This window comes from Doryrhamphus excisus, chromosome 3 (genome assembly GCF_030265055.1).
Source record: "Doryrhamphus excisus isolate RoL2022-K1 chromosome 3, RoL_Dexc_1.0, whole genome shotgun sequence".
Classification (NCBI taxonomy): Eukaryota; Metazoa; Chordata; class Actinopteri; order Syngnathiformes; family Syngnathidae; genus Doryrhamphus; species Doryrhamphus excisus.
The window spans coordinates 26,834,224-26,859,675 of record NC_080468.1 but is presented as its reverse complement, the minus strand read 5'-3'; the positions used below and the strand labels follow the sequence as shown (position 1 = coordinate 26,859,675).

Sequence of the window (25,452 nt, the reverse complement as noted above, 5' to 3'; positions counted from 1 at the left end):
AACAATGTCCTCACATACACGTAATTAAAGCAGAGGAACATGTTTTCTATTGCAAGCTAAAGCTAGCTGACCTCGTGTACAACTCCAATGATGACGTCAATGACAATGAGTCTCTATGCTTGTTGACGTTGACATGGCTGAATGGCGACATCTGCTGGAACAATAACGTTTTGCATTTGTTTTTCGTTCTGACTTGCGGACACAAAATAACTTTATTACTAAAGTGTACCCACTCATGTTGACTACAGTATGTCAAATACGGAAACAAATCATTTTAACAGCGACATAAGTTGAAGACTAAGCACATAATTAACTCAGGTTCTGTTGCAGGCATGTGTTTGGCCAGCTATGTGGGGCGGGTTGAGCATGACCTGTGAACCAGGAAGTGCGGGGATTTTGTGTGTGCTGTTCTCTGGTGGCGAGAGTGGAAAATAAAGTTGACTGGAAGCAGCCGGCGGCAGCCGTGTTGTTTTTCTCTGCCTAAGTCAGGCCGCCCCTTACCACGGTTTGGGGCTAAATGCACTGACAGGTAACAATATTGCCCCGTAGGGAAACAAAAAACATCAGAAATTTGTTGCCCATGATTTTGGGTATGGGTAACATATGCCTAGTGTTCCTATATGTTGTGGTTCTTCTGAGCCAAGACGGGCTAGCACATTTAAAGAGGACGTGTCAGTATTGGAACGCAGCCAGTGATTACAATGGAGACAACAAAATGGAACCGTGTTGTGTTGCCATGGTGACTGACTACGACGCAGCGTAGCAAAAAAAGACTCCTGCCGTGATGTCAGCGACGTGCGATACGTCAGCCGAAGGTGAGCTCCTAAATTGAACTCTGCACATATTTTGACCAACTTCTAACAATATAATTGTTGTTATATCACTCTATAATAACCTGTCACTGGAACTATACTTCTGGAATGTTGTGTGCTGTAACATCCTAGGTGGTAATGTCAGCAGCCAATTGTGTTGTGATTCTGTTGTGTTTTGTGTTGTTATTTGTACTACAGTGTATTGAGTGACAGTTGACAATGGCTGCATCCGGCACTGCTCTTCCTGAAATGACTTCAAGGATCAGCAGGAAGAGAAACAGGTACAGTTTTGGTTTTGGTCTTTGCAAACATGATCTAAGTGGACATTCTGTGTGTAGGAAGGGTCTCCCAACCACAGACAAGTCAGCTCGGAGTCTCTCCAAAGAAGAAATTGCAAAGTGAGTTCAGAATGTATTGATGACTCATTAACTTTGCCTGTGATGGTCAGTCACTTCGCAAACATGATCTAAGTGGACACTATGTGTAGGAAAGGTCGCCCAACCACAGACAAGTCAGCTCGGAGTCTCTCAAAGGAAGAAATTGCAAAGTGAGTTCAGAATGTATTGATGACTCATCAACTTTTCCTGTGACGATCAGTCACTTCTAGAACGTTTGTCACGTTTGTCAAGTTCATCATTGAATATAAAACGTCCTCCCGGTAGGTTCATCAACAGCCAGAAGCAGAACATCTGCGTGGGCCTGCTTCAATATGGCTTCCACAGGTACTCCCCACACTAGATCATTTGTGCTGTGATAGGCCTGGGTTTCATTCATCCTTCTGGGAGTGGGCAAGTGGGCTCAGGGATGGTACGACTGGCCTAATATGAGTACAACTTTGTCATTGTTTTGTTCTGTTTAACTTTCATGGCTCCACCTCATCTTACTCCTAGGTCCTTCTCTGAGATCTTCCAGCTGGTGCGCTTGGATCAGGAGCGCAGAGGGGCGGCGGAGGTCAACTCGGCAGTCAGTCTTCAAACTCCCCTGGAGGAGCAACAAGACAAAATGGAGAGCATCAGTCGGCACCTCAGCCTGGCCGAAGAGGCCCAACGAGACGGTACTGATGCACAGACACATGTGACAGTCATGTGCTGCAGTTAGTGATGGGCTTGAAATTATGGGCCTGCAGGTCAGTGGCCTCAGGCATACATGCAGCGTCTGATCTTGGGTGGCTACTTCACGGACGAGGAGGACTTGTGGCTCAGTTTGCACTTCTACTTGACTTGCACGGACGCACGTGAAGAAGGCTGCATGGGACACGCCACCGAGGCACGCGCTTGCTTGGCAGACCTCTACCTACGGCAAGGTAGTGCATCTTACACAGTTAGCACGTTAGCACTCAAGCTGATGCCATTTGATGCCACAAGGTCGGCTGGGCGAGGCCAGGCAGCAGGCTCAGTTGTGCGTACAGATGGCCGACGGAGGTTGCTGGTTGGACTCATCCGGTCGCTCCTTGCGGCACCGCGCCCGTGAGAGCCTGTGGTCCATCTACAGCCGTCAGGCGGACTCCTGTATCCAGGCTGGAGATTATAACAAGGCTCTGAGGCTTCTCCACAGCGGCTACACCACGGCCACCGAGTGTAAGTACACCTCTGCTGTGGATGGCAAAAACAGGAAGCAGTAAAGGAAGTTGTGTCTTCCAGCTGAAAACAAATACATTGAAGGGGAAGCCGCCTATCAGCTTGGACTGGCTTATTACAGTGTAGGCGATCATGACACCTCGGAACAGGTGTGTATGTTTGTATATGTATATGTATGTATGTATATATGTACGTATATGTATGTATGTATGTATGTATATGTACGTATATGTATGTGTGTATGTATGTATGTATATACGTATATGTATGTATGTATGTATGTATGTATATGTACGTATATGTATGTGTGTATGTATGTATGTATATATGTACGTATATGTATGTGTGTGAATGTATGTATGTATATGTATGTATGTATATATGTATATGTACGTATATGTATGTACGTATGTATATATGTATATGTACGTATATGTATGTGTGTGTATGTATGTATGTATATATGTACGTATATGTATGTGTGTGTATGTATGTATATATGTATATGTACGTATATGTATGTGTGTGTATGTATGTATATGTACGTATATGTATGTATGTGTGTGTATGTATGTATGTATGTGAAAGACACAAGCAAGTTGTTTACGATCCACTCATGCATTTTGTTTCTGTTTGCAGTACCTCAACACCTCCATGGAGATCTGCAGGACAACCCAGTATATAGACGGGCTGGGTAAGGCCTACAAGGCCATGGCCAAGCTGTGTGAAAGGTACCTTCACCTTCTTTTGACCTCTAAAGTTTGGGATGAAGATGACATTTTGTGTCCTCCTGTTTTAGCAAAGGCAACTTAAGCAACACAATCCATCTTCTGGAGACCTTAGTAGACATCTCCCGTCGCAACAGCCTACATCACCACCTGGTGGACGCGTGCCTTTGTCTAGGCAACGTCTACACTAACATGGTAGGTTATGTCCTACCACCTGCCTGCGATGTGACAAAAACAATCAGTTGCGGTTATCCCTGCCTCCCTGCAGAGGCAGTACGACCGCGCTCGTGAGAGCTTGCTGCAAGGTTACAACGTCGCTTGTGACATCGGAGACAAGACTTTGGTGCACAAGGCCCAGGTACATGCCGACCATTGTCACCTGGACACACAAAGGGTCACATGTCATATCTCTTGTACCAGGCGTCACTGGCCAGCGCACACACGCGCTGTATCATGAGGAAGTACAGCACTGATGTGGAGTCAGACATGGCCCTCGCCCTGTCACGCCTGCTGGACTGGAAAGTGACCAGAGGGCGTCATGACGCCACTGACGACAATGTTATCAACGACTATTAGACCACATTCACTCTGAAAGGAATCATTTTTGACCTCATTTAACATCTCAGACACCATAAAATATACATTTCAAAACGTCTTTGTTTTGGATCCCAATTTGTACTTTTTCAAACTATGTTAAGTTGTATGAAAGTCTTCAATTTGTTTCATTCAGAGGTGGACTTGCTGGTGTGTTTTGGATCATTGTCCTGCTGCAGAATTGGTTTCAGCTTGGGGTCACCAACAGATGGCTGGACATTCTCCTTCAGGATTTTTTTGGTAGACTGCAGAATTCATGGTTCCATTTATCACAGCAGGTCTTCCAGGTCCTGAAGCAGCAAAACAGCCCCAGACCATCACACTACCACCACCATATTTTACTGGATTCCCAAAGCTTTAGAAACGGATAGATCCCAATAAATCTCAGTTATGTTAGGTTTTAACAGAGGGCAATCACTTTTCCACACAGGGCCATGTTAATAAAACATATTTTGGGAAATAGGCCTATCAATGCCATTGACACTATACATCATGTGTGAAAAAGTCACATTTAATAAATCCTTTTACAAACTAGGAAGTAGTTTTCATATTTATTAGTTTAACTCAGATGTCATCGTTCAGAGGATTGGTGTGTTCTTCACAGACTAGCGTTGCGTTTATGGTGTCCTGGCAAAAAACCCCAATAGAAATAGTCGATCAATGCAATGGTGTACTCCATTTAAATGTGTTCTTTTGTGCAAATCCACCTGTGTGTGCTGTAGCATAAGCCCCTGGTGCACTGGGGGCATTCTGTCCAAGCCGCTGACCTGCTGGAAGGCTGGAAGACTGTTTGGGCGCCCTGCAGCGTTTCTTGCGTGTGCTGGACTGACCCTTGAGCCAAATGTCATAGAAGCGCTCAGGTAGGACGAGTTACAGTTCGTTAAGGCTTGTCTTTCGACTTTGGGATAAATCTAACAGTTCAGTCCATTAGATACAGAAAGCACTGCTCACTTTCTGATTCCTGATTTTTTTTTGCATGTTTGTTGCACTTAAATGTTTCAGATCATCAAGCAACTTAAGCAAAAAGTGTAGTGTCTGCAGTCTGTGAAATTGAACTCAGCTTTCCAAAAAATGTGGATAATCTGTTATCTTTAATAAACAAACAGCATGTTGCGTTCACGTGGGTTATTCTTGTAATGAATTTAAGTCCGTTTGATGACCTGAAACATTTCAATGTGACAAAAACAAAAATAACAAGGAAGTGAGAAAGTGGGCACATTTACATGTTATAAAAATGTGTAAAAACTAGGGATGATCCGATCAGGGTTCGATGTTGCCAGTTCCGATCATTCTTGAAGGAGATTGGCTGATACTGATCACATGGATTCATTTTTACATTTTTGTACTAATTGACACAAACCTGAATTTAAATTGATGTATGATTTGGAGTAACACGAATACACAGAAAATTTGTAAGCTATTTTTTTTAGCACAAGATAAAATTATACAAAAAGGTATGTTGATTAAATAGAAATCTGTCCTGCTCAACTTGTCCAGGTTGCGGGGGTCTCTAACTTTCATCACTATTGGAGCTCTCCACGTATCTATAGCTACTGTACCCCCTGCCAATGTAAAGTATAGTCAGTGGAAGACAGGCAAAGGCATCGATTGGCGTAGCCTGAGTCAAGCTCAATAAGAGACGTGTCATTTTGTCGGCAACCCTACGTGATACAGCAGACATGTAGGATTTCCCACCACATGGCGATTGGTTTTTGTAATCGGCTATGAAAGATGTTTTTTTTACTATATCATCCGATATAGATCAGTGGCGGCTGGATCGCAGCATGCCTAGTTAAAGCTATCCTTATTTGTTCTAATGAGTCTATTGTGTCACACTGCTGTAAGGATATTGGCCATGACAGGCAGATAGATGATGTCAGTCTCTGTGCGGATGACAATGTCATGGAAGATGTAATTGTTGGGGTCCATGTAGCCTTCGTGGACTTGACACATAGCAAAGAGCTCAATCTGCAGTTCAACGTGCAACCCTGCAGGCACCTAGACAGACAGATTAAGAATCACTGTAGTTTGACTTTGCCGAGCTGTAGTTAGTGATGTTGTCTGTACTCACAGGCCCTGGATGGTATTTGACACGCAGGCCTGAAGAGATTGGCGGTTGCTTGACGTGGAATCTGGATGAAAAGCACAAGTACTTAAGTCGGTCTTCTCTCTCAGCGCCATGTTGTTGTCTCACCTGCAGGTGTCCACGCCCACATTCTTCATCACCACAGTGATGGCAGAGGATGTACCCTCCTTCTGTGTCCCAAAGTCAATGCTGGACGGGCGGAGTTCAAAGCCCCTAATGACGGTACCCGGGTCAGCCAGCGAAATGGTACGACATCTGCGCCGCACTGGATCCTCCACAGAGCGGAACTACAGAGGACAGAAAAAGTGAGTAAAAACTGTGTAAATCGAGTTGCATGTGTGTGTTTTCTTACGTGATAATTTGGCACACTGAAGGGTTTAGAGCTGACAATCGTTGACGGCAGTCTCATAGTCATCTGCTTGGGCTCCCTGCTCACATCCGCCTGGGTTGATCTAAGTGGGCCATAGAAGTCCATCCAACTGCTTTGACCTGGTATGGAGACATACATGTCCACAGATGATTGGTTCTTTGTGCTCTCTGCATTGTTGTGTACGTTTCAGCGGGAACAAAAAAAGGAGGAACATACCTGCAGTTGGAGGCATCACCCCAGGTGTCCTGTTCCTCACGACTGCCTGACTGTAACCAAGTAAACCTTCTTAATGACGTTAGTGTTGCATCCTTATCTACATGACTGATTCTCAACTAGTGGGTTGCAGAGCTCCTTTCGGTTGTTCGTCGTCTTTGTGTAATGACCATGGACTCTGACTTAGGTGCTTATTCTCATCCGAGCCATTTAACACAGAGCTCCAAATTTACCTATCGATACACATGCATACCCTTGTTTTCTCCTGTAAGAAGTGCTGTCATCTGGGAGAAACCCAAAGTAGAACCGCTGCTCTTCCGGATTGAGAGGTCCAGATGAGGTGGCTAGGGTATCTGGTCAGGACGCGTACAGGACACTCTCTGATGCTTGTTCAGATACCAAATATACCAAATCTAGCGGTATCGCACACCACTACTGGACAAATAGCCAGCGAGCAGGAAGTCTGGGCTTGCCTGCTGAGGGAATCTTTTTAATTCTACTTTTTGTTTATCTGAGGAGTCGAATCAGTAACTGGAGTTATGTGTTTTAGACGGGCTGTAGCTTACATGCTTGGAGCAGCAAGAGGGCCGGATACAATGCTTGCTACACGTTCAAAAGTTAGTACCCTCTATGCAGCTGATATTTGAAAAGTTTGGGTGGAAACAATGTTGCAATTTGGATTGCTGCTAGTCATTGAGGGGTGATGGTGGGTCCTGAAGCAAAACCAGTTGAGAACCATGGTCTACATAAACACAACATATTGTTTGTTACACATTCATAAGCAGGTGAGTCAAGGAGTGTGGCTGTTGAAAGCCGTGCCTTTTATGTGATTATTTACATGTCCCATATTGACTTGATTTTTGGAACATGTTCCACAACTAACTTTCATTTGCCACATGACTTACATTCTCATTTCCCATGAACTATATCAAACACAAATGTCAAAGTGACTTACCTGGCAGAATGAGTAGGCATTGGGATGGATGGCCATTGCACTTTGTACAAAAAAGACAGTGTAGCTTGTTAATGTTTTTCTTATTACATAAACTAATTATTATAACTTCATTCATTCATTCATTCATTTTCTACCGCTTATCCTCACGAGGGTCGCGGGGGTGCTGGAGCCTATCCCAGCTGTCTGAGGGCAAGAGGCGGGGTACACCCTGGACTGGTCGCCAGCCAATCACAGGGCACATATAGACAAACAACCATTCACACTCACATTCATCCCTATGGACAATTTGGAGTCACCAATTAACTAGCATGTTTGTGGAATTTGGGAGGAAACCGGAGTACCCGGAGAAAACCCACGCATGCACGGGGAGAACATGCAAACTCCACACAGAGATGGCCGAGGGTGGAATTGAACTCGGTTCTCCTAGCTGTGAGGCCTGCGAGCTAACCACTCGACCACCGTGCAGCCATTATTATAACCTATTAAATAAAATAAATTTACTATTATCTTGTAGGATGTCAAAGTGGTAGGCCTCGTCTGTACCGTCTGGCCCGGGAAAGGTTGGCTTCCAAATGTCCGGACTTCCATGGAGGCGAAAATTCTGAGAAAAGAATGGCAGCACTAAATCTTTATATTTTTAAATTCTGTCCTGTCCTGTCCAGACAGTGGGGCAAATAGTATAGTTTATCTAAATGGCCCTAAATGCTAAACACATTTGCTCTGCCGGGGAAAAGTATAAGATGCACTTCTCCTGTTAATTAGTTTGGATTTGACTTTACAGTTTTTGCATAAGAGATACATAAATGAGACTGCATTTAGGTCAAGACTTGCCTGGTGTACTGAGGTGTTTTCTGGGTGGAAGTATGGCACAACAAGCTTCTTCCTCAGGGCATCTATGCAAGCTTTCACCTCAAAAAGCTCCTGTCTAAAGTACACATACATACATACATAGTGCAAGATGGCACGTGGTGGAACATTTACTTCTTCTTTTAGTTTTTTTTTTTTACCTGTACTGCTCCAGTCGATCTGTCCACTTTGACTCTTTCACCTCACAGCTGCAAGAAGATGAGAAAAGAGGGCGATTAAATCAGTCTGTCAACTGTTATTAACTCAAGGCAGATGTTTTCCATTCCACAAATCTCACAGCACACCACGGAACAAAAATGTATATACTGTATCCCTGTGATTTGTGGTGAAAAAACGCCATTTTGTGCATTTAATCTCCTTATTAGGCTGTTTTTTTTAGTATAAAACCCATCTCATTTCACCTAACTGAGTGATAATCTATAAATATGTTGTAATAAATAACTTAATTACATGTAATATGTAATTACATAATGTCAGTATAGTACTGCTGGGTTGTATGTGAAATCCCGTCCATTTGCAGCCATCATGTACTTAATCACATGCGGAGCAAACAAACGTAAACAGACATTTGAAACACATCTCTGTAACTTTGGGCAAATTCCAGCCTGGCCTTTATATTCTTCTTGCTAATGAGTGGTGTGCATCTTCTGCTGTCACCACTGTACTTTTGTTCATCAAGTTTTTTATGAACAGTAGATAGTGATACCTAATATGTGTTCCAATACTTCTGCTCACATGAAAAATGAGGAGATATTAGCGACTGGAGCCTGTGTTGATGAGATCAAGAAACCTGGAGGCATCACATCATCAATCCCGCTGTTGTTTACGTTTCTTACCTGGCGCTGGGTACAACGGTGAGATCCTCAGGAACTTCCAATACCTCCTCTGGAGGTTGCATGGCTTGGCTGTAGAGGCTGCCAATATCCCCTGTGGACGCACACACAAACATGAATTGCATGGCATAGCAAACATTCTAAAAGTGGGACTAAGTAGACGCTTACCAGGGGTCCTGCTTTCAAGGACGCAGCATTCATCCTCTTCCTTCGTCAGAGACTTAGATACGTAATAATACGTAATGGTCTAGTTAGCACCCTGTGTATTGTTGTTGTGGTGTGTGGTTGTGTGTGAAGCACCTGAGTGAGCAGAACACCTGCATGGACACGCTCCTCTTCAGTGCGAGGCTCCTTGAGCATCACATCTGCTGACCACATAGCCTTCCCCATCAAACTCCCAATGTACTCCTGACAAGAGATGCACTTTTGACTTCAGTACCTGTTCAGTACCTCACAGCAAGTTGAGATGTCATCTACTGACCTTTAGTCGCATATCCACAATGTTCTTAAGTCTTCTGGTGATGGCTCTGTGCTGGTAAAGTTCCCTAATTTCTAGGACCTTAGGGCAGTTCTGCAGGTCTACAGTGGATACTGCAGAACCGGTACAGTTTCCCAAGGTAGGACTTTGTACCGTAGTGGTCTCAAATGCAGGACTTGACCTCTTTTGGAAAGGAAAGAGGGCAAAGGTTGTGTTGTTTTGTTTTGCAAATGTGTCTGTAAGACACATTATATAGAATGACATGAAGTACGAGTACCTCGACACAAGGGAAGTCGTGCAAGCCGCGGGAGCCGAGGTTCTGAGGCATGACTTCAGGGTTCTGCCTTTCCTGCACCCATTTGGAGCGCACGCTCTCATGGCTGGGCTTCAAGATGGTGATGCCAAACTCATCTGTAAGAGTCCTCAAAGGTTGTGTTACAGTAATGACGACGTGTGTCATGACTTTATCGGACTATCACCTTGTGTGTCTGGCAGCGGGTCCTTCAACAGAGCCACAGTAGGGTCTAAGTGGGCCTGGTACAGCAGCTCTGACACAGTTTGAGAACTCAGAAGTTCAAGACCAGAACCATCCTCATGCACTAGGAAGAGCCTGTGTTCGAAGACTAGCAATTAGCAATGAAGTGGAAAGTCACACTCGGGTACTGTATGTTTGTCACCTGGGATAATGTCCTCTGTCCTTCACAAGACTCACTGACACCTCTGTGTTGTCCTCCTCTTCCTCCTCCTCCTCAACCTCCTGAAGCATGCATGGAGGTGGGCCAATGTTAAGCACTGTTACCTGGCCATCTTCCATCACCTGCAGCACATATATACAATAATTATTATTATTGTTGTTAATGTAGAACTATTGTCTCATAATTCCTAACAAGCTGTAGGAATTACAGACAGTGAGTGCTTTAATCATAAACACAACCTGGACTGTGTTGATAATAAAGAACATCATTGAAGGTGGAGAATGCTGCAATTTAATTTGCTGAAATGGCTTTTCATCTTTGGATTTATAATGAACACCTACACATATACTGTGTAGGCATGTACAATTTAATTATATGTTATTACAAGAATGGGTTTTAAAACATGCCACTAATAGGATAATAATTTATGGTTGTCCTATCCGGAGCTGCTTAGTGTAAATCTTTAGTGCTGCAACTAACCTGGAAGTGGTTTCCATCAGGGTCCGTTACGCAAAAGGTCATTGTGTCTGTATGGCTCATAATGTAAGCGGGGAAGTTATCCTGAGGGGGCCCACTGGTGTACACAAACTTGCCATGACTTTGGATCTGCAGGAGCCCAGTACTGGATGGGACCACCTTGGACAGCAGAGAGTTGTTTATTGGAGCGTTTGCTAGTCAAGAATGACATGATGATACACATGTACCAACCTGATAGGCTCCCTTCTTGTTCCCAGTGATGACGGTCCCATCCACCAACCAGATTTCAGCCATGTGTCGTTCCGGGTACATCACCACGGTGGCAAAAGCCTCATTCTCCACCAACACCACCTTCTCTTTGGCGGGTGTTTCAGGGCTCCCTGCTGCAGTCTCACCCGTAGGCTGCATGTCATCTTGCATCCTTGGTGACCTGTCGTGGTAAAGTGTGGTGATCCTGGTTCCATCTGCATGTTCAACCTTCAAAGATCCATCTGGCTTCTGGACTGAAACCACAAGATCTTCCCGGCTCAGCATCATCTAGGTCAACCAATACAAACAGTAAGGCAAATGTGGCTTCAGGATGAGAAGCAGCAGCACTCTCTCACATCTTGTGTGATCGGGTCTGACGTCTTGTAGGTTAGAAGAGCGATCGTTGGGTTATATTGGTGTGTGCTACCAATAGTACTGATTCGAGCACCGGAGGGAGTCGTAGTTGTCCAAAAACCTCGAGGAGGAGGTGAAGGAGGAGGAGGAGGAGAAGGAGGAGTCTCCTCTGAATTTTGCTCTAGAAGCACATACCAGAAACATAGGCAAGAATATGAATATGGGCTGATGAAGAGTCTTAGTTTTAGTGTTGGTTCCTTACCGTCTGTGGAGGGGAGGTCAATTTCTTGCGCCCACACTGGACCAGAATCCGTGCTGGTGCTGACTGACCCATCTGCAAAGAGCACCTGCAGTACAAACGAGCATGATGCAATGATACTAAGCGGCAACAACAAATCAGTATGTTCCTGTATGATTACTGTACCTCAGAGGAGCCATCCTGCATGTATCGGATCACGGCTCCTTGGCCGGTGATTGTGCGGGACGCCTCTTTGGAGAGGGAGGGGTGCTGGTGACCCGGAGTGTGAAAACTCAGTCGTACCATCATACTCTGCTCCTCTGAGGACACACATATCGGTGTAAACATGCTGGCCATTTTCTGCACACACGTGTGAGAGTTGTTCACCTTCATCACGCATGAAATGCAGCAGTTGGCCGCTTGGGAGGGACATGTTGAGGCTGTTGAATGGACATGGGGACTCTTGTGATTGGTCTTCACACACCTTCAAATAAAACACAATGCTGAAACAATCACAGCAAATATTTGTGTTTCCATTTTGTCATTTAAGTGTGTGTCAAACTGCACCTCAGCAGGGCCATTGTCACTATTTGGGGTGTCTTCCGTGCAAGGATTCAGGGTCGGTTCTGGTTCTGGTTCTGGTTCCATCAACTTTTGTGGCCCTCTTTCGGTTTCCTTGTGACTTTCTGTGACCTTTTGATTGTCTGTGAGAAGGATATTGCAAAACAAGTTGAATCTTGTGTATTTATTGGCAGACTATAACACTAGTGACTAACTCGCTCAGCATTGTCACTTAGACATAATGAAGTGGTCATTGCAAGGGCTCACACCTTTGTATTCTCCCGTTGGCCCATAGAAACTGAATGAGAGCTGGACGCCGTTATCTAACAGGGCCGAAAAGGAGCGCCTCTTCACTGTGGTCATCTTCATATGTTCTATTGGCAAGGAGTCAGTATGTCAGTGCTCCAATTACTCGCTCAAAAGTGTTTATGTGATGTTTACCTTTAATGTCAGTTCTTGCTGGGTTGACAACATGGCTAATGTGTGTGTAGAAATGATGACCATCCTTCCTCACGTCCACTTTCAGCATACTGGAACCTGGAATCATAGTTTGTTTGCACGAGCACAGAAATCAAAACGACCACATAATTTAAAACATGAATGGGAAGACTCACTTTACCTGCCATGTACTTGATGCTCTCCACGGTAACGTGACCTCCATCGGATGGGAAGAGGTACTGGAGATGGCCCGACAAATGGATCAACATTCCATCCATTTGAAAGCCTGTGAATCCCTACAAGTAGGTTGTACTCATCATCATTTCTAAATCCAGTATTAAAAGCTATATTTCAATATCAGAGGGTATCTGCCTGTGTGTGTTCTTACAGTGTTGGACTCCTCTTTGTCATCCACTTTACCGGCATGGGACTGGTCTGCAATCAAGGCTGAGGTGCTGTTGTGCTTCCCTCCAGCCGGCACAGATTTCTCACTTTTCTTGGACTCCACAGACTTCGGTTCATCCGTCTGCTTCCCCTTGGATGCCTTCCCTGACTTCTTACCTTTCTTGGATTCCTCTTCCTTTTGCCTCTCCTCCTCCAACAAGGAAGCCTGTGAAAGTTTCTTATTACCATTCATTATCATTTGTGTCCTCAAAATGCTTTCATTACAAACTTTAAGGGAGTCTTTAGTGATGAATGGCTCCTTTGATTCCTCTTCATCTTCTAACGAGCCTACCGTGTTTTCATAAAGTGCAAGAACGGGAAGATATGATTCACACAGTGCTGATTATTAATAGCTATCTCAATATAGAATAATAATAATGAACATACGTGTTGGACCTCTTGGAGCTTCTGCACGGTGCACATTAGTGCTCTCTAATTGTTGTCTCTTAAGCTCCTCTTTCTCAGTCCACTCTGTAATGGTGTCTGCTACGTGCTCCAAATACATCCTATCAAACGGCAGTATAATTAACAGGTTGTAAGAATTACCTGCTCACTTTGAGGTAGGCAAGTACTTTATACTGAAAATGCATGCAGAGTACGCAGGTCTGTTCTTACCTGAACTTGACATCCGTGTGCATGTCTACATTCCAGAATTCATTGCAGAAGCGATTAGGATGTATGGGATTGTGGCAGAAAATGTACATGACGTTATTATGACTTCCTCGGAGGGTGTCCAGACAGCGATATTGTTGGGCGGCTGACTGGAGGACCTACAGAAGAACAAGATGCAGTTATATGAGAACTCATCCAATTCAGATGTTTTTTGAGATATGACCTGAGGTAAGATGGTAGCGTCATAATGTTCCACATAGTGCCAATCCAAGAGAGACCTTTGTCGACAACTCTGAATGTCTGCCAGGGATAGATGATCCTCTTGTGGCTTGTTGACCTAATGGAGAGGAACAAGACATCCAAAATGGCGACTAATGCTATTACTAGTATCATAATACTATTGAGCATTTATTAATCTGTTTAGTAGATGTTTTCTTTGTATGCATTGCGCTGCATGGTTACTGTAGATCAATAAGGATATAAAATATAAACACCTGTGTGGTAGTACAGTCTTCTACAAACTTTGGCCCTACAGCAGAGAAGAAGAAATAATTCAGCCTTTGATGAAGTCACTAATTTCACTACTTGTGTGAAGGAAGCATCATAAATGACTGAAACACACCTTTCTTGCGCAGGTTCTTCTTGGCAAAAGACAGCGGGTTGTCCCATGGGATTATGGGGTGTTGTTTAACTGATTCCACCATGCCCAGAGTTCCGGAATCTTTTGCCAGTACACCTTTTTCATCCACCTTTGAGAGCTGCATGCTCTCAAACACACTCTGGTGAATGAGGCGCTCCACCTGCGGCCATGACACCTCATCTGCATAGCATGGTTATGTTGAAACATCATTGGAAAGCTAAGAAATGTAGAAACGGTTTCTTCTTGGCTGACCATCAGTGCACTGGTGCTGGAGTTGTTGCTTGATGGCCCTCCAGCAGGAGCTGCTGTGCCGCTGAGCCACAGAGACAATCAGCTTCCATACTGGTGACCACATCATCATGGCTGCCTCCACCTCGCCTAGATCAAAATCCTGAATCTCCTGGAGGCACAAGAACACACATTTAGGTTTAATGGTCCTATAGGTGATACAACTAAAATTCTGTACTTACGTTTACACCAATTAAGCGTAGTGCTCTTTCATCATGGTGTCTGATGATCACAGGGTGCTCAGGTTTCTTGGGAGTCTCTTCAAACTGCTCCTTAATCATCTAACACAGAAAAACCTCTAAATAATCATGATTATTTTATAGTCTTGTTTGTGTTTTCCGTCATACAACGCTGCAGTACCTCCTTGTCCTCTTCGCTGTTTACTGTGCTCAACAAACTATACAGCAGGTGTCTCCTCTCATCTGCATGGACCACAGGCAGGACGCTGTGGAGCATTTGACCTACCAGCTGATGGTCCAGAGGGGGAACATTCTGAGGCTCCGGCTCATCAGACACATTTGGCTGAGGTGGCTGCTCACTTGACAACACAATCTGTACCCACAAATTATTATTATTATTACTATTATTACTACCTACACAACCTGCAATACCCACCAGCACAACCTGCTCCAGCATGCAGTGCAAGATCAGTGGCACCGAGCAGGCCTCAGGTGGGATCTTGTCCAGGAGTCTGTTGTAGTGATTCATGTCCACATCAGTGGTGAGAGGCACCTGTACCTTTTCTGTTCACAAAAAATCATAAGAAGAAAGTTGGACTGTGATGAAAGTAATGACCGTAAAAAAGGTTCTTACTTGGAGGAGGCGGGCGCCCTGACTTTTTGGACTGTGGCAATAAAACTGGTGGAGGCTGGCAGAGAAACACACAATTGTACACACTGATGAATCCAGTCCATGAAAGCTTCAATGCCTCCTATTATGCAAAAGTCACTTTTGCATAATAGACTGAGGCTCTAAGGACACATAGGCTCACAGTGTAAAAATAAAATCTGTCCATACTACCGATATGTCAACAGTAGGAGTGATATATCAAACTACTGAACCCAATTGATTGTGAATACATTGCCATTGTGCATAGTTTCTTAAATAATGATTAGAATATAGCTGCTATAACTTTGTTCACCTCCTCAGTCAGTGGAGTCAACATTTTAGAATAAAATGTTTTTTAAAAAGACAAAGCCGAATGAGCGTTTCACAAAATATGACAAACAGTATAAGCCAAAAGACAATCACTACCTAGCAATATAAGAGACTCACTGCAAGTTATCGCAAACACTTGATTGCAGTTGTTGCTGCAAAGGTGGCCCAACCATTTTTTTCTCCCTTAATAATAAAAAGTAAATGTAAAGGGGGATTTTTCCACTTTTCTGACCTATAAATGTAGTTAGAACGTTTTCTCATGTTAAACGATGCCAAAGTTTCAGATAATGAGGTTTGCGCATTTGGAAGTGAGCCCTGAAAGAAGTTTGGGATGGCTCAAATGCCAAACTGGAGGTTTGTGATGTAGGGCAGATACGTTCTCTGCCCTTCCCCAAGCTATGCTACTGTGTTTACGTTGTTAGCAAAGGCTCACAGGATGTGTTTCTTTGGGTGTAAATGAAAGCCACATTTGTTTCCAATTGGCCACCATCAGGCACAAGTGGTTGGAGTTCCTAATTCCCTACCAGCAAAAGAAATGCATTTTAATCTGTGAACGCCATTTCACACTGGACTGTTTGGTGAACATGGGCCCGACGCCTTTCCATCATTACTTGGTCGTGTGGAAGAGTCAGAAGAAAAAGCATTAGCAATTTATCAGTTTCCGAACTGTGTTTATTTTGTGTCATAAACCAAAAGCGGTTGTCTGTGTAGCATTATAGAGTGTGCACAGAGGGAGTGGGGTTGCTAATTGCCGTTTCCCACCACAATTAATGGTTATAACTAAGTTTTGTTAAACACTGGTAGTCGTGTAAAATGTGTAATTACATGTAACATTAGATGTTAGCGATGCTGTAGAAAACCTAACGCCAAAATGCTAAAGCTACTTGAAGTCTTGAAGTAACCTCTTTTCTTGAGAAACTTCAGACTGTCCAGTCTCTACTTCTGGATTGGATTCAGATTGGATTAGATTCACATATATTGCCGTTTATTATCAATTCCTTACTATTATTCCTTAGATTATTGCATATGTGTATATATAAACACACCGTATACCTCTGGAGGTTGAGAGGGGTCCACCGTGACCACAGAGGGCACTGCTATGAACTCGGTGGTGGCAATGTAGTGTTGGTGCTGCCTTCGCCAGTCCAGACAGTCGTAGATAAGATGGGCTACACCATCAAACATTTGTGTAGCTAACCCCATCTGAAACCGCACAACAGATGTTGAGGGAAAAAGACACTGGACACTGGAAGAGATCGGCAAACGCACCACAGCCTCGGGATCCTCCGGGTCAACGGTCGTCAGGATGTCCGGGACCGTGTACTCCAGCTGAGCCACATTGTGCAGCCGGGAGGTTGCTAGGCTGTTGTCTAACACTTGTCTAAAACCAGACCAGAAGTTGTCCAGCTCCTTGGCCTGAGCATCCCACTTCTCTTTAGCAGCAATTTCTTCCGCTGATGGAACATTGCAAATATTTGAAATTTTGGCTAAAAATTCACCTTAAAAGCTGCTGTCTCACATTTGGTATCGGTCTCAGAGTTCTCTTGTTCTTCTTCCTCCTGTTGCAGATCGTCATGCGTTGGGTGCGTGGCGCTCAACTTGATGATGTTGGAAACGTGTATACCTGCAGGCTCCAATGTCCCCACCAGGTGAGGCTTGTGAAAGCCCAGGAGCAGGATGTAGTGTTGAGGGCCGTCTTCTGGCTCATCGTCTTTACACACAAAAACAGGCCCATTAGAAAATTATACAGAATTATCATACTATTATCAAACTATCATACTATTGTACAGCAAACATCGTTGTTTTGTTCCGCACAGCTATCGTTTAATGGGAAAATATACAATAGGGCCTTGGCACTGCTACGGCCATAATAATGATAATGATAATGATGATAATGATAATAATGTGTACCTATGTACTTGGGCGGCTCCACATCATCCCTGCGTTTCAGCTTTGTTTTTGGTTTGGCAGGTGCCTCCTCCTTTAACTTTTTGTCTTTGCCTTTGCCGCCTCCTTTGTCTTTGGTGGATGCAGATGTCTCCTCAGACTCAAAGAGAAACACAATGTGAACTCCTTCTACACATGATTGTAAGCAAATAGCAACAGAATGTGGACTAGAACCCCAGCATGCCACTCACTTGCTCTGTTTTTCTCCTCTGCTGGTCGCTATCTTTGATCTGCAGGAGCATAAACTTGACTATTTGTGACATCAGCTCTGCAGGGATCTCCTCTTTTGCATCTAGCAGCACTTTTGCAGACAATGTGACCTGAAAGTACAGGCAGGTTACAGAGCACTGCAGCTTCTTTTAATGCATTTTATAAACCAACCTCATAAAATTGAGGAAAATTTTCACGTTTCTTAGCTTTGGGATTCCCATATTCACCAATCTGTGTTTCAAAAAATAGGAAAATTAACGTCATAGAGCTGGTTGTGGACAACAGTGGACATACAATATTACTACCTTGGCCTCTGTGTGTTCCCATGTCAGTGAACTAAAACGTTTGCGTTGCGGTTGCTGCACAGCTTTATTCAGAATGGGGATAAGGTTCTCGTCATCTGGACTTTTTCCAACCACGAAACACACACAGGCTTGCCAATGGTCCTGGAAAGTTTGGTGAGGATAAATGAGAAAAGGTTGCACATCATTTCTAATTACATTTATCATGCTGTAATAAGTAGGTTGACCAAGCATTCTATTTTTCCAGGATGTTTCCTGTTTCTGCATACTCTTCTGGATGTACTGTTTTTTTGGAAAGTGATGAAAATGTCCTGGTTTTCATGAGCTATTAAATTGACTGGAATCAGGGCACTGTGCTGCATGTGACTTTTCTAGCTTTTCCAAAATAGTGTTGCCAAAAAGCACCAATTGTTTTTACTACCATATTTCTCATTCTCGCCCCATTCAGGCCATTACAACAACATACTGTTTAAAACATTCAGGGCATTCGGGTTACCTAATTTTCAGATGAAAAAAAATACCACTTTTCTCAACTGATTCAAGCCATTCCAACATCAAACTGTTCTATATATTCAGGCTACATATTTTTCACGTCACTAAAATGTTCGCTTCACACTAAATTCCCACTTTGCTACTTTTCTCAACCATTTAAACAATTCCAAAGACGAAATGTCGATGAGAAAGACGAAACTCAATCCGGACATTTATTATTCCTGGTATATTGTGGTATCATGTTAGCATACTGACATACTAGCATTGCTAGCATTAGCATAGTAGCATTTTCCTGCCATTTTTATGATTAACATACACAGACACTTAGCGCTAACATGCTAGGCATTACATGCTAACATTAGCATGTTAGCCTTCTAATGTTAGTGTAGTAGCCTTTTTAGTCGTTTATGTAAGTATAAACTGCCATGTGTTAGCATTAGTAGCATTTTTAGACATTATTAGTCATCATTTAGTATTAACATATGCAGACATAGCTACCATGCTATTCAATAATGCTCTGCGATCCCTTTCTTTTTGGTTGATTCCACTCTTTTCCTGTGTCCTTCGACACACACACACACTTTTCCTTTTTTCTTAACACCTGTGTATGTTGGTTCTATAGCAGAATGTCAGTCATTCAGTCTCTTAGTCCCACTGGGTGGAGTCAGGGCAGCTAGCAAGTACTGCAACATGCAAGTGACATGCAACACACTGAATGAAGACACATAAGCGCTGGTTTCTAAGGCAAAGGAATAATACTATATTCATTATTTATTGACTCCAATTTTGTTTACAGCGACTTTATACTATTATTTGTTTTTTTGTTGTGTTTTTTCATCAGAGTTCAAGTTTTGATACACACCTAATTGCATTATTATGCTACATATAATCATTAAATTAATGAAAACATGGTCTCAAAATAATGTTGACAATAAAATATATTTGTTATGTGACAGGCCTTATGCTTTGCAATTGCTGTAATTTTTTTGTTGCTTTATTCCACTTTTTCCCCCGTCTTAAATTCTCTTGTATTCTTTCTGCATCACACTTTTCCTAGTCATTTGTTTTTCCCTTCATCTCTTCATTATGCCAAATAATTCACACACAATGTCGTCATCATCTAGTTTAACACCAAATGAATTTGAAAACAATATATAAAAAACTTTACTATCATTACTATCAAACTTGACTTCATTTAAAGCAGCTGGTTAAAGCAAACATATTTAGCATGTGAATGCTAATGCTAATTCAAACCTCTTCAAACTGTGCATTAGCCAGACCACTCTCCCAACTCTGGACATCCGGGCCCTGTGTGGCGGGGGCTTTCTTAGCCTTGTCCTTTTTAGCTGCCTTTGGTGCCATTTCCTGTAGGTGGGGGAGACCAATCAATAGAAACAAACTTAGTGGCACATTTCCATCGTCAAGTCAAGCCTTGTCTGGCTTCCCCGCGTGTATTTGTCGCCCTTGGCAACTACCACTGGCAAATCGTTGTCATGTCAACATAAATTTCCTTTTCCTGGGGCTTTCAAAGTAAAAGCTCGAGTGGTTAATTCTGATCAGCGACTCACGCTACTCCAAGAATAATGTTCTCAGCATCAAATACGACACAACTCTTAACACATTTAAATATTAATTACCTATATGGCTAATTTAACTTTTTATGTTCCTGTTAATTTTAAGTTTAGTGGGCTTTAAAGTGTTGTCGTTATAGCCATTGTCCACTAGATGACAGAAGCAAATTTGGCTGCTTGAAGATCCTTCCAGGATATAAATTAATATTGCCATTTTTAACATCACATCCGTGACCCCTCACCAAAATGCAACTTCCTATTACAAGTTGGCATCCTCACTTGGAGCGATGAGATGGCGTGAATGAGGAAGACAGCTGCAAGCAAAGAAACCCTAACATGCCCACACCGGCCTCTTATGGCTTTTCTGCATAATAAAAGTGGAAGCACACACAAACACAGCAATAACAGTTGTTTATATGTATAATAGCTTGAAAACAAAAAATAAGCATGCAGCAAATGTCAGGTTTATGATGAATTTTACGATCTGTTTTTAATGACCTACTTCCAGCGTAAACGTGAGACAGCAGTAACCGCAGCTGCCACAGATCTGCGAATAAGAGTAACAGAGCCAACACAGTAGCAGAGCCAACATCGTGCGAAGGTCACCTCGGCTAGAGGCACACTGTGGCGACACTGAAGACAACACTGTGAATAGCATGGCAACACATGCCAAAATGTGTATTTTTTCTCCATTAAGAGGCACTTGGCTATGAATTAATAATATATGATGGATAAGCCAGCAAAGATCTAGGCAGGTATAGCTAGGAGTAAGGAAGCAAATAAGGATATCGTACTGAATGCACCCTCTCTTTCTGAGTGTCCAATCAACTTGCACTTAAAGAGTCACTGACCTACTTTGGCCTTACCACATTGCACATACACAAGTACAATTATCAAACGCAGCAAATGTCTCACGGCACTGTCAAAATCCATTTATCCATCGGGTGCCCCTCTAAATCACTATGGAGAGACATGTTGCACAAACGGATTGCATTCTACAGCATGGATTGAAGACCAGTGGAAGCAATGCATTCAATTCTATAAGAACATGCATGATTTTTGACAGGGGGTGGATTGTACAAGCCTAGATGGATGGTAGAAGATATTTCTAGCCTTTTCGTTTGCAAGGAAGTATCTTGACAAGCTGCAGGTGTGTTTTCTGCATTTGTATGCCTGAAAAATAAAGCTTTGTCTACTGAAAGTCATTAATTTTATTCTGATGACTTGATGTGACTGCTTTTATTGCAGAGCTTCCAGGGGTCGGCAACCTTTACTGCCAAAAGAGCTAATTTACTTGTTAAAACAACAGAGGTGCACTTTGAGAGGGCTTTTTCTATCCTACCCTTATTTTGCGCCCTCGTGTCCAATATGGAATTTCTTTATGTCTTCATGGTTCTTACACAGGTCGCCATAGACAAGAAAATAGATTTAACCCCCCTCCCCTTTATCATGACCAAAAGTATGACAAGGAGGCTGAAGCCACCGGTTGCCTAGCCCTGGCTTAATCCAAGTGCACAAATGTCAGGTTGAAATATTTTATTGTCTGACAGACAAGTCAAAACCTCTTTCAAATGTTGAATTGGCACTTAAAAAAAAATCTTGTGAGGTCACAAAACAAGTACAGGTCTCTTTGCACTTCCAGTTGGTGAACTTGCAAATAAATATTTCAGTTTGAGTCTGCATGAGAACAGAACAAACCGGGTTGCATGCGTAAAAAGGCAAAGTATCCATATTCCCTCAGTGCGACAGCCTTATTTAAAAAAAACATTCAGTCAAGAATCACTCCAAAAGCAACAGGTCCTGTTCAATTTCAGGACTGTTGCCAAATATTCCATGTATCCTTAAAGTGGCTAGAGTACGGCGATAAGTGGGTATGTTTGCATTCATCTGCCAACTTCAAGAGGCAGGCTAGGATATTACTGGAAGAGAGTTCAAAAATGCTGTCGGCCAACACGATTCTCACAAGGTTAGACAGGAAATACGCTGAAAACTCAACTTGTACATAATCAGTATAAGAAACAGTCAAAGGTCGTTTACATCATTGTTAAAGTGCATTAATCCCAAAAGACAGTATCCCAAAATTCAACACTCCTCGATCAAGGTACCAGCTGAGGAGGAGTACAGTTTTTTTTTGACCAGCCGGAAACCGGGACTCAATTTGAGTGCACGTCTGAAGTTCGGGGCGAAGCAAGCGCCCATAAAAAGGAAGTCTCGCAAGCTGGGCCATGCGGTGCCGTCTTGCTTGAACACCAGAGTCAGCTCAAAGGTGGGCACCACGCTGGCGTCGTACACGATGCGCTCCAGCTGCTGGCAGCCCTTGTCCAGCTCCAGGAGCACATAGAGGACACAGCCACGCAGGCCGCATGGCTCACAGGACGCCAGGCGCAGCACTTCTCCTGCTATTCGTCGTGTCAGGTTATCAGGGACCAGCACAGAGGAGCAGTGGAGCATTGACCTCTTGGCTCGCGACAGGCAGCTCTCAAACATCTTAGCCAGCTGTAGGCAGCTTCTGTCCTCAGTGGCATCCGTATTCCTTGGGGACTCTGCCAAGCAGTGATCCCAAAAATCTAGTTCTGGAGAATCAATGCACAAATTACACCCTGGACTTGAGGATGGAAATCTAAAGGACGTCTTTGTCTGCTGCAAAATGACTTAGGTGGCTCATATATCCCCTTGTTTCATATTCCTGAGGATTAAGCTTGTGATAAAAGGGATAATGGTCAAATGATGAAAATTAATGACACCAGCAACGGGGATATCAAACCAAAAGTTTGGTATAAATTACACCAAAAAAATATATATCAAGTACAATTCCACACAATTTTGAATACACTTGTATTACATATTTTGCAGTTACTGTCCTGTATACTTTTACTTTTGTATATTTTAGCTCGTGCTGACGCGACTAGAGTTGTGACGTCATCCACAATCAAAAACACCTGCTGCTTAGCTTCCAGCCGCTAGCAGCAGGTGTGCATGATTGTGGATGACAACCTCACATACACCTCTCGGCTAACAGGCGTAAACAAATAGAAAAGCGCCGTTAAACTCACCCTTTTCCAGGCACGCCTGGTCGTATTTCCGCTCGGCCACCTCCGAGATGCACTCACTGCTTTTGGGCTTCAGTGTGCTGGTGGCAACCATGTTGACAGAGTTTACGTCTTCACTACTGTGGACTGCTGTTGAATAGACACACAAATGTTAGCTTACAATCAGCGAAGTGGCTAATTATTTTTAGGCTAACCTGGAACGCCAGTAATAAAAATACTCACCTTATATAATATTTAGTGCAAAAAATAATTTAGTTTGGTTTCTCATAAATTAAGTCACACACTCGCATCAGACTTCCCCTCCAGTCTCCCATTCAACTACCACAATACACACTGTCGCTTGTGTGCGTTTACACGGGTGCTACTTATACCTTCAGTATCGTCAGCTGACATGGGGGCTTGACCAATCAGAGGGAGCTTTTTTTCGCCGTCGTCATTGGCTGTTTATCACAATTTTGGATGAAATAGCTGGCCAATAGCTGGTGAGAATAGGTTGGCTACTTTGTCAGGATCTGTCAGGAAACAACTTGGGGGACCGACCTTTATACGAAACGTGACTGATTTTAGCAGACACACACACACACAGTATATATACATATATACACATTCATATATGCATAAAGCTCATGTACTGTATAAATAAATAAATACATACATAAATAAATGGATAAATAAATAAATAAATAAATAAAATAAAAATTAAAAAAAAAAATATATATATATATACATATATGTGGTAATGGTAATGTTTTTATTTCATTTGAACATGCATCAGATTACAATTGAGTGCATCACATATATATATATATATACATAAATCCTATCTCGTATATACGTAGATAAATCCCATATACGTATATGTGTGTATACACACACATGTATATATGAGACGTGTTAAGATAATGTGCCTTGGAAAAAGGATAGATCTGATATATACAGTATTTAGAATTAGTCATAAGTGGGCCATACTTTTCCATAAGAAAATGTATAATGTATATATTTTTGTTTGAGATCCCCAGATCTCGCCCCTTGGTGTATCAGGTGAAGATACTGCAATACTGCAATACAAGTTAATCAACAATGGAAAACACATATTAATATGTGTTTTGGAAACAAAGGTACTCATATACACATAGAGCACATTGCATAAATAAAAATAAATAGAATCCTGCTGATTTTTGCACCAATTTCCACCTAGAAAGCTCCTTGGGGATGTTCACTGAGCCAACACGTCTCGGCTTACCATCTCTGCATGTGCGTACGTTTGGCAGGTATGCCAGTTGTTGCTGGTCAGCATTTTAAGCCCCCATTAACAACAAAACATGTTCTCCCAGCCATTGGATCTTACCCCTAGCAGCTCTGCTAGCTGGGGGCCATGGAATAGAGTGTTTTCCTACTTTCACATGCCGGCAGCCAGTGTATGTATATTCATAGAGTGCTGCAACAATTGGTGTTCAATATTTTTTTAGTGATGGGTCATGAAAGTATGCTGGAGCCTATCCCAGCCGGCTTTGGGAGCGCGATGGGGTACAATTTGAGATCCCTGATCTAAATCAATATAATTTTATCTGAAACAATGTATTTCAATTCAAGTGGTGATGAAGCTAAATGCATGTTGGCTATACAAGCTCACATCGTTGACCTATTTCAGACCTGCATGGTCATAAAATCTTAACAAGCCTTTTTAAGTATGCATCGTGCAAATAAACAGAGAGAATAAAAATCTACACTTTGGACTGCTCTACTTTGTGAAAATACATTACTGCAAAGTGCCCGGAATGGATGATTAACCAGAGAAGATTTTCAGCCTATTTAAAATGATCCTAAGTTGCTCATACATCAACCTTTTTTGGTGCAAAGTGGAGAGTCAAGTGGGTCAGCAACGTGAAGCATCCCTGCATATGACCTTTGCCTTCTGCTAACACAAATCTGCTTCCAGGAGCTATCCTTCCTGCAGCTGAATTCAGTTACTTTAGCAACAAGAGCTAAATATTTATTGACGCAGCATGTGGAGGAGTGAAGGTCCTGGCAGGCATCGTGAAGGCCAAAGCTGGCAAGGAATCGTACTCGTGTGTGACGACCCCTCTTGCCAGGCAGAGTCCACTCCCATTGGCGGTCATGTGCCTGCATTCAAAAGCTCTTGGCTCGAGTCATGTTACAAAGGTCACAGATGGTCTCAGTCTCAATAACACGGCACATGAACGAACTCAGGA

General features: G+C 42.9%; 3 protein-coding genes across 6 annotated transcripts; 1 reads left to right on the top strand and 2 right to left on the bottom strand.

Moving 5' to 3' along the window:
- Positions 1 to 332: 332 nt before the first annotated feature.
- Positions 333 to 6,430, top strand: ttc29 (tetratricopeptide repeat domain 29). The gene is made up of 15 exons (XM_058066766.1): positions 333 to 815; positions 1,011 to 1,093; positions 1,151 to 1,210; positions 1,300 to 1,359; positions 1,475 to 1,534; positions 1,703 to 1,866; positions 1,939 to 2,115; positions 2,177 to 2,389; positions 2,453 to 2,538; positions 3,029 to 3,120; positions 3,189 to 3,312; positions 3,386 to 3,475; positions 3,538 to 4,571; positions 5,912 to 6,102; positions 6,172 to 6,430. The coding sequence occupies exons 2-13, from the start codon at positions 1,032 to 1,034 to the stop codon at positions 3,691 to 3,693; spliced, it is 1,344 nt and encodes a 447-aa protein (XP_057922749.1). The 5' UTR covers positions 333 to 815; positions 1,011 to 1,031; the 3' UTR covers positions 3,694 to 4,571; positions 5,912 to 6,102; positions 6,172 to 6,430.
- Positions 4,072 to 20,088, bottom strand: spag17 (sperm associated antigen 17). Of its 3 annotated transcripts, XM_058066761.1 has the most exons (48): positions 19,873 to 20,088; positions 18,130 to 18,270; positions 17,996 to 18,055; positions 17,806 to 17,934; positions 17,579 to 17,714; positions 17,187 to 17,378; positions 16,937 to 17,121; positions 16,721 to 16,870; positions 15,323 to 15,377; positions 15,125 to 15,252; positions 14,870 to 15,061; positions 14,692 to 14,790; positions 14,474 to 14,621; positions 14,204 to 14,401; positions 14,076 to 14,110; positions 13,805 to 13,918; positions 13,585 to 13,739; positions 13,357 to 13,475; positions 13,199 to 13,257; positions 12,914 to 13,135; positions 12,707 to 12,821; positions 12,529 to 12,624; positions 12,357 to 12,461; positions 12,094 to 12,230; positions 11,914 to 12,010; positions 11,713 to 11,846; positions 11,551 to 11,635; positions 11,291 to 11,469; positions 10,917 to 11,222; positions 10,689 to 10,844; positions 10,191 to 10,330; positions 9,993 to 10,123; positions 9,791 to 9,924; positions 9,517 to 9,696; positions 9,336 to 9,443; positions 9,204 to 9,255; positions 9,039 to 9,129; positions 8,343 to 8,390; positions 8,167 to 8,260; positions 7,837 to 7,936; positions 7,336 to 7,375; positions 6,384 to 6,433; positions 6,150 to 6,286; positions 5,906 to 6,084; positions 5,783 to 5,843; positions 5,562 to 5,709; positions 4,419 to 4,580; positions 4,222 to 4,338 (listed from the first exon to the last, which is right to left on the bottom strand). In XM_058066761.1, the coding sequence occupies exons 1-48, from the start codon at positions 19,978 to 19,980 to the stop codon at positions 4,310 to 4,312; spliced, it is 5,919 nt and encodes a 1,972-aa protein (XP_057922744.1). In that variant the 5' UTR covers positions 19,981 to 20,088; the 3' UTR covers positions 4,222 to 4,309. The 3 variants fall into 3 exon arrangements, with proteins under 3 accessions (XP_057922743.1, XP_057922745.1, XP_057922744.1); XM_058066760.1 differs by having other exon boundaries at positions 4,072 to 4,580; XM_058066762.1 differs by lacking the exon at positions 19,873 to 20,088 and adding an exon at positions 19,220 to 19,308 and having other exon boundaries at positions 4,072 to 4,580.
- Positions 20,089 to 21,710: 1,622 nt separating this feature from the next.
- LOC131125830 (DNA damage-inducible transcript 4-like protein) lies at positions 21,711 to 23,618 on the bottom strand. 2 transcript variants are annotated; one of them, XM_058067725.1, is made up of 3 exons: positions 23,462 to 23,618; positions 23,243 to 23,368; positions 21,711 to 22,762 (listed from the first exon to the last, which is right to left on the bottom strand). In XM_058067725.1, the coding sequence occupies exons 2-3, from the start codon at positions 23,331 to 23,333 to the stop codon at positions 22,272 to 22,274; spliced, it is 582 nt and encodes a 193-aa protein (XP_057923708.1). In that variant the 5' UTR covers positions 23,334 to 23,368; positions 23,462 to 23,618; the 3' UTR covers positions 21,711 to 22,271. The 2 variants fall into 2 exon arrangements, with proteins under 2 accessions (XP_057923708.1, XP_057923709.1); XM_058067726.1 differs by having other exon boundaries at positions 23,243 to 23,365; positions 23,462 to 23,594.
- Between the last annotated feature and the right edge of the window lie 1,834 nt (positions 23,619 to 25,452).

Bases quoted from the DNA above. Each gene is read 5' to 3' on its own strand.
- ttc29 (XM_058066766.1), top strand. From the start codon at position 1,032: ATGGCTGCATCCGGCACTGCTCTTCCTGAAATGACTTCAAGGATCAGC. The intron at 2,116-2,176 runs GTAGTGCATCTT...TGATGCCACAAG, and splicing joins AGACCTCTACCTACGGCAAG to GTCGGCTGGGCGAGGCCAGG. The intron at 2,390-2,452 runs GTAAGTACACCT...TGTGTCTTCCAG, and splicing joins CTACACCACGGCCACCGAGT to CTGAAAACAAATACATTGAA.
- spag17 (XM_058066760.1), bottom strand. From the start codon at position 19,980: ATGGCACCAAAGGCAGCTAAAAAGGACAAGGCTAAGAAAGCCCCCGCC. The intron at 9,256-9,335 runs GTGCTTCACACA...TACGTATCTAAG, and splicing joins CAGGTGTTCTGCTCACTCAG to TCTCTGACGAAGGAAGAGGA. The intron at 6,434-7,335 runs GTAAGTCACTTT...ACTTGGTTACAG, and splicing joins ATGCCTACTCATTCTGCCAG to TCAGGCAGTCGTGAGGAACA.
- LOC131125830 (XM_058067725.1), bottom strand. From the start codon at position 23,333: ATGGTTGCCACCAGCACACTGAAGCCCAAAAGCAGTGAGTGCATCTCG. The intron at 22,763-23,242 runs GTGAGTTTAACG...TTGATTCTCCAG, and splicing joins CCAGGCGTGCCTGGAAAAGG to AACTAGATTTTTGGGATCAC.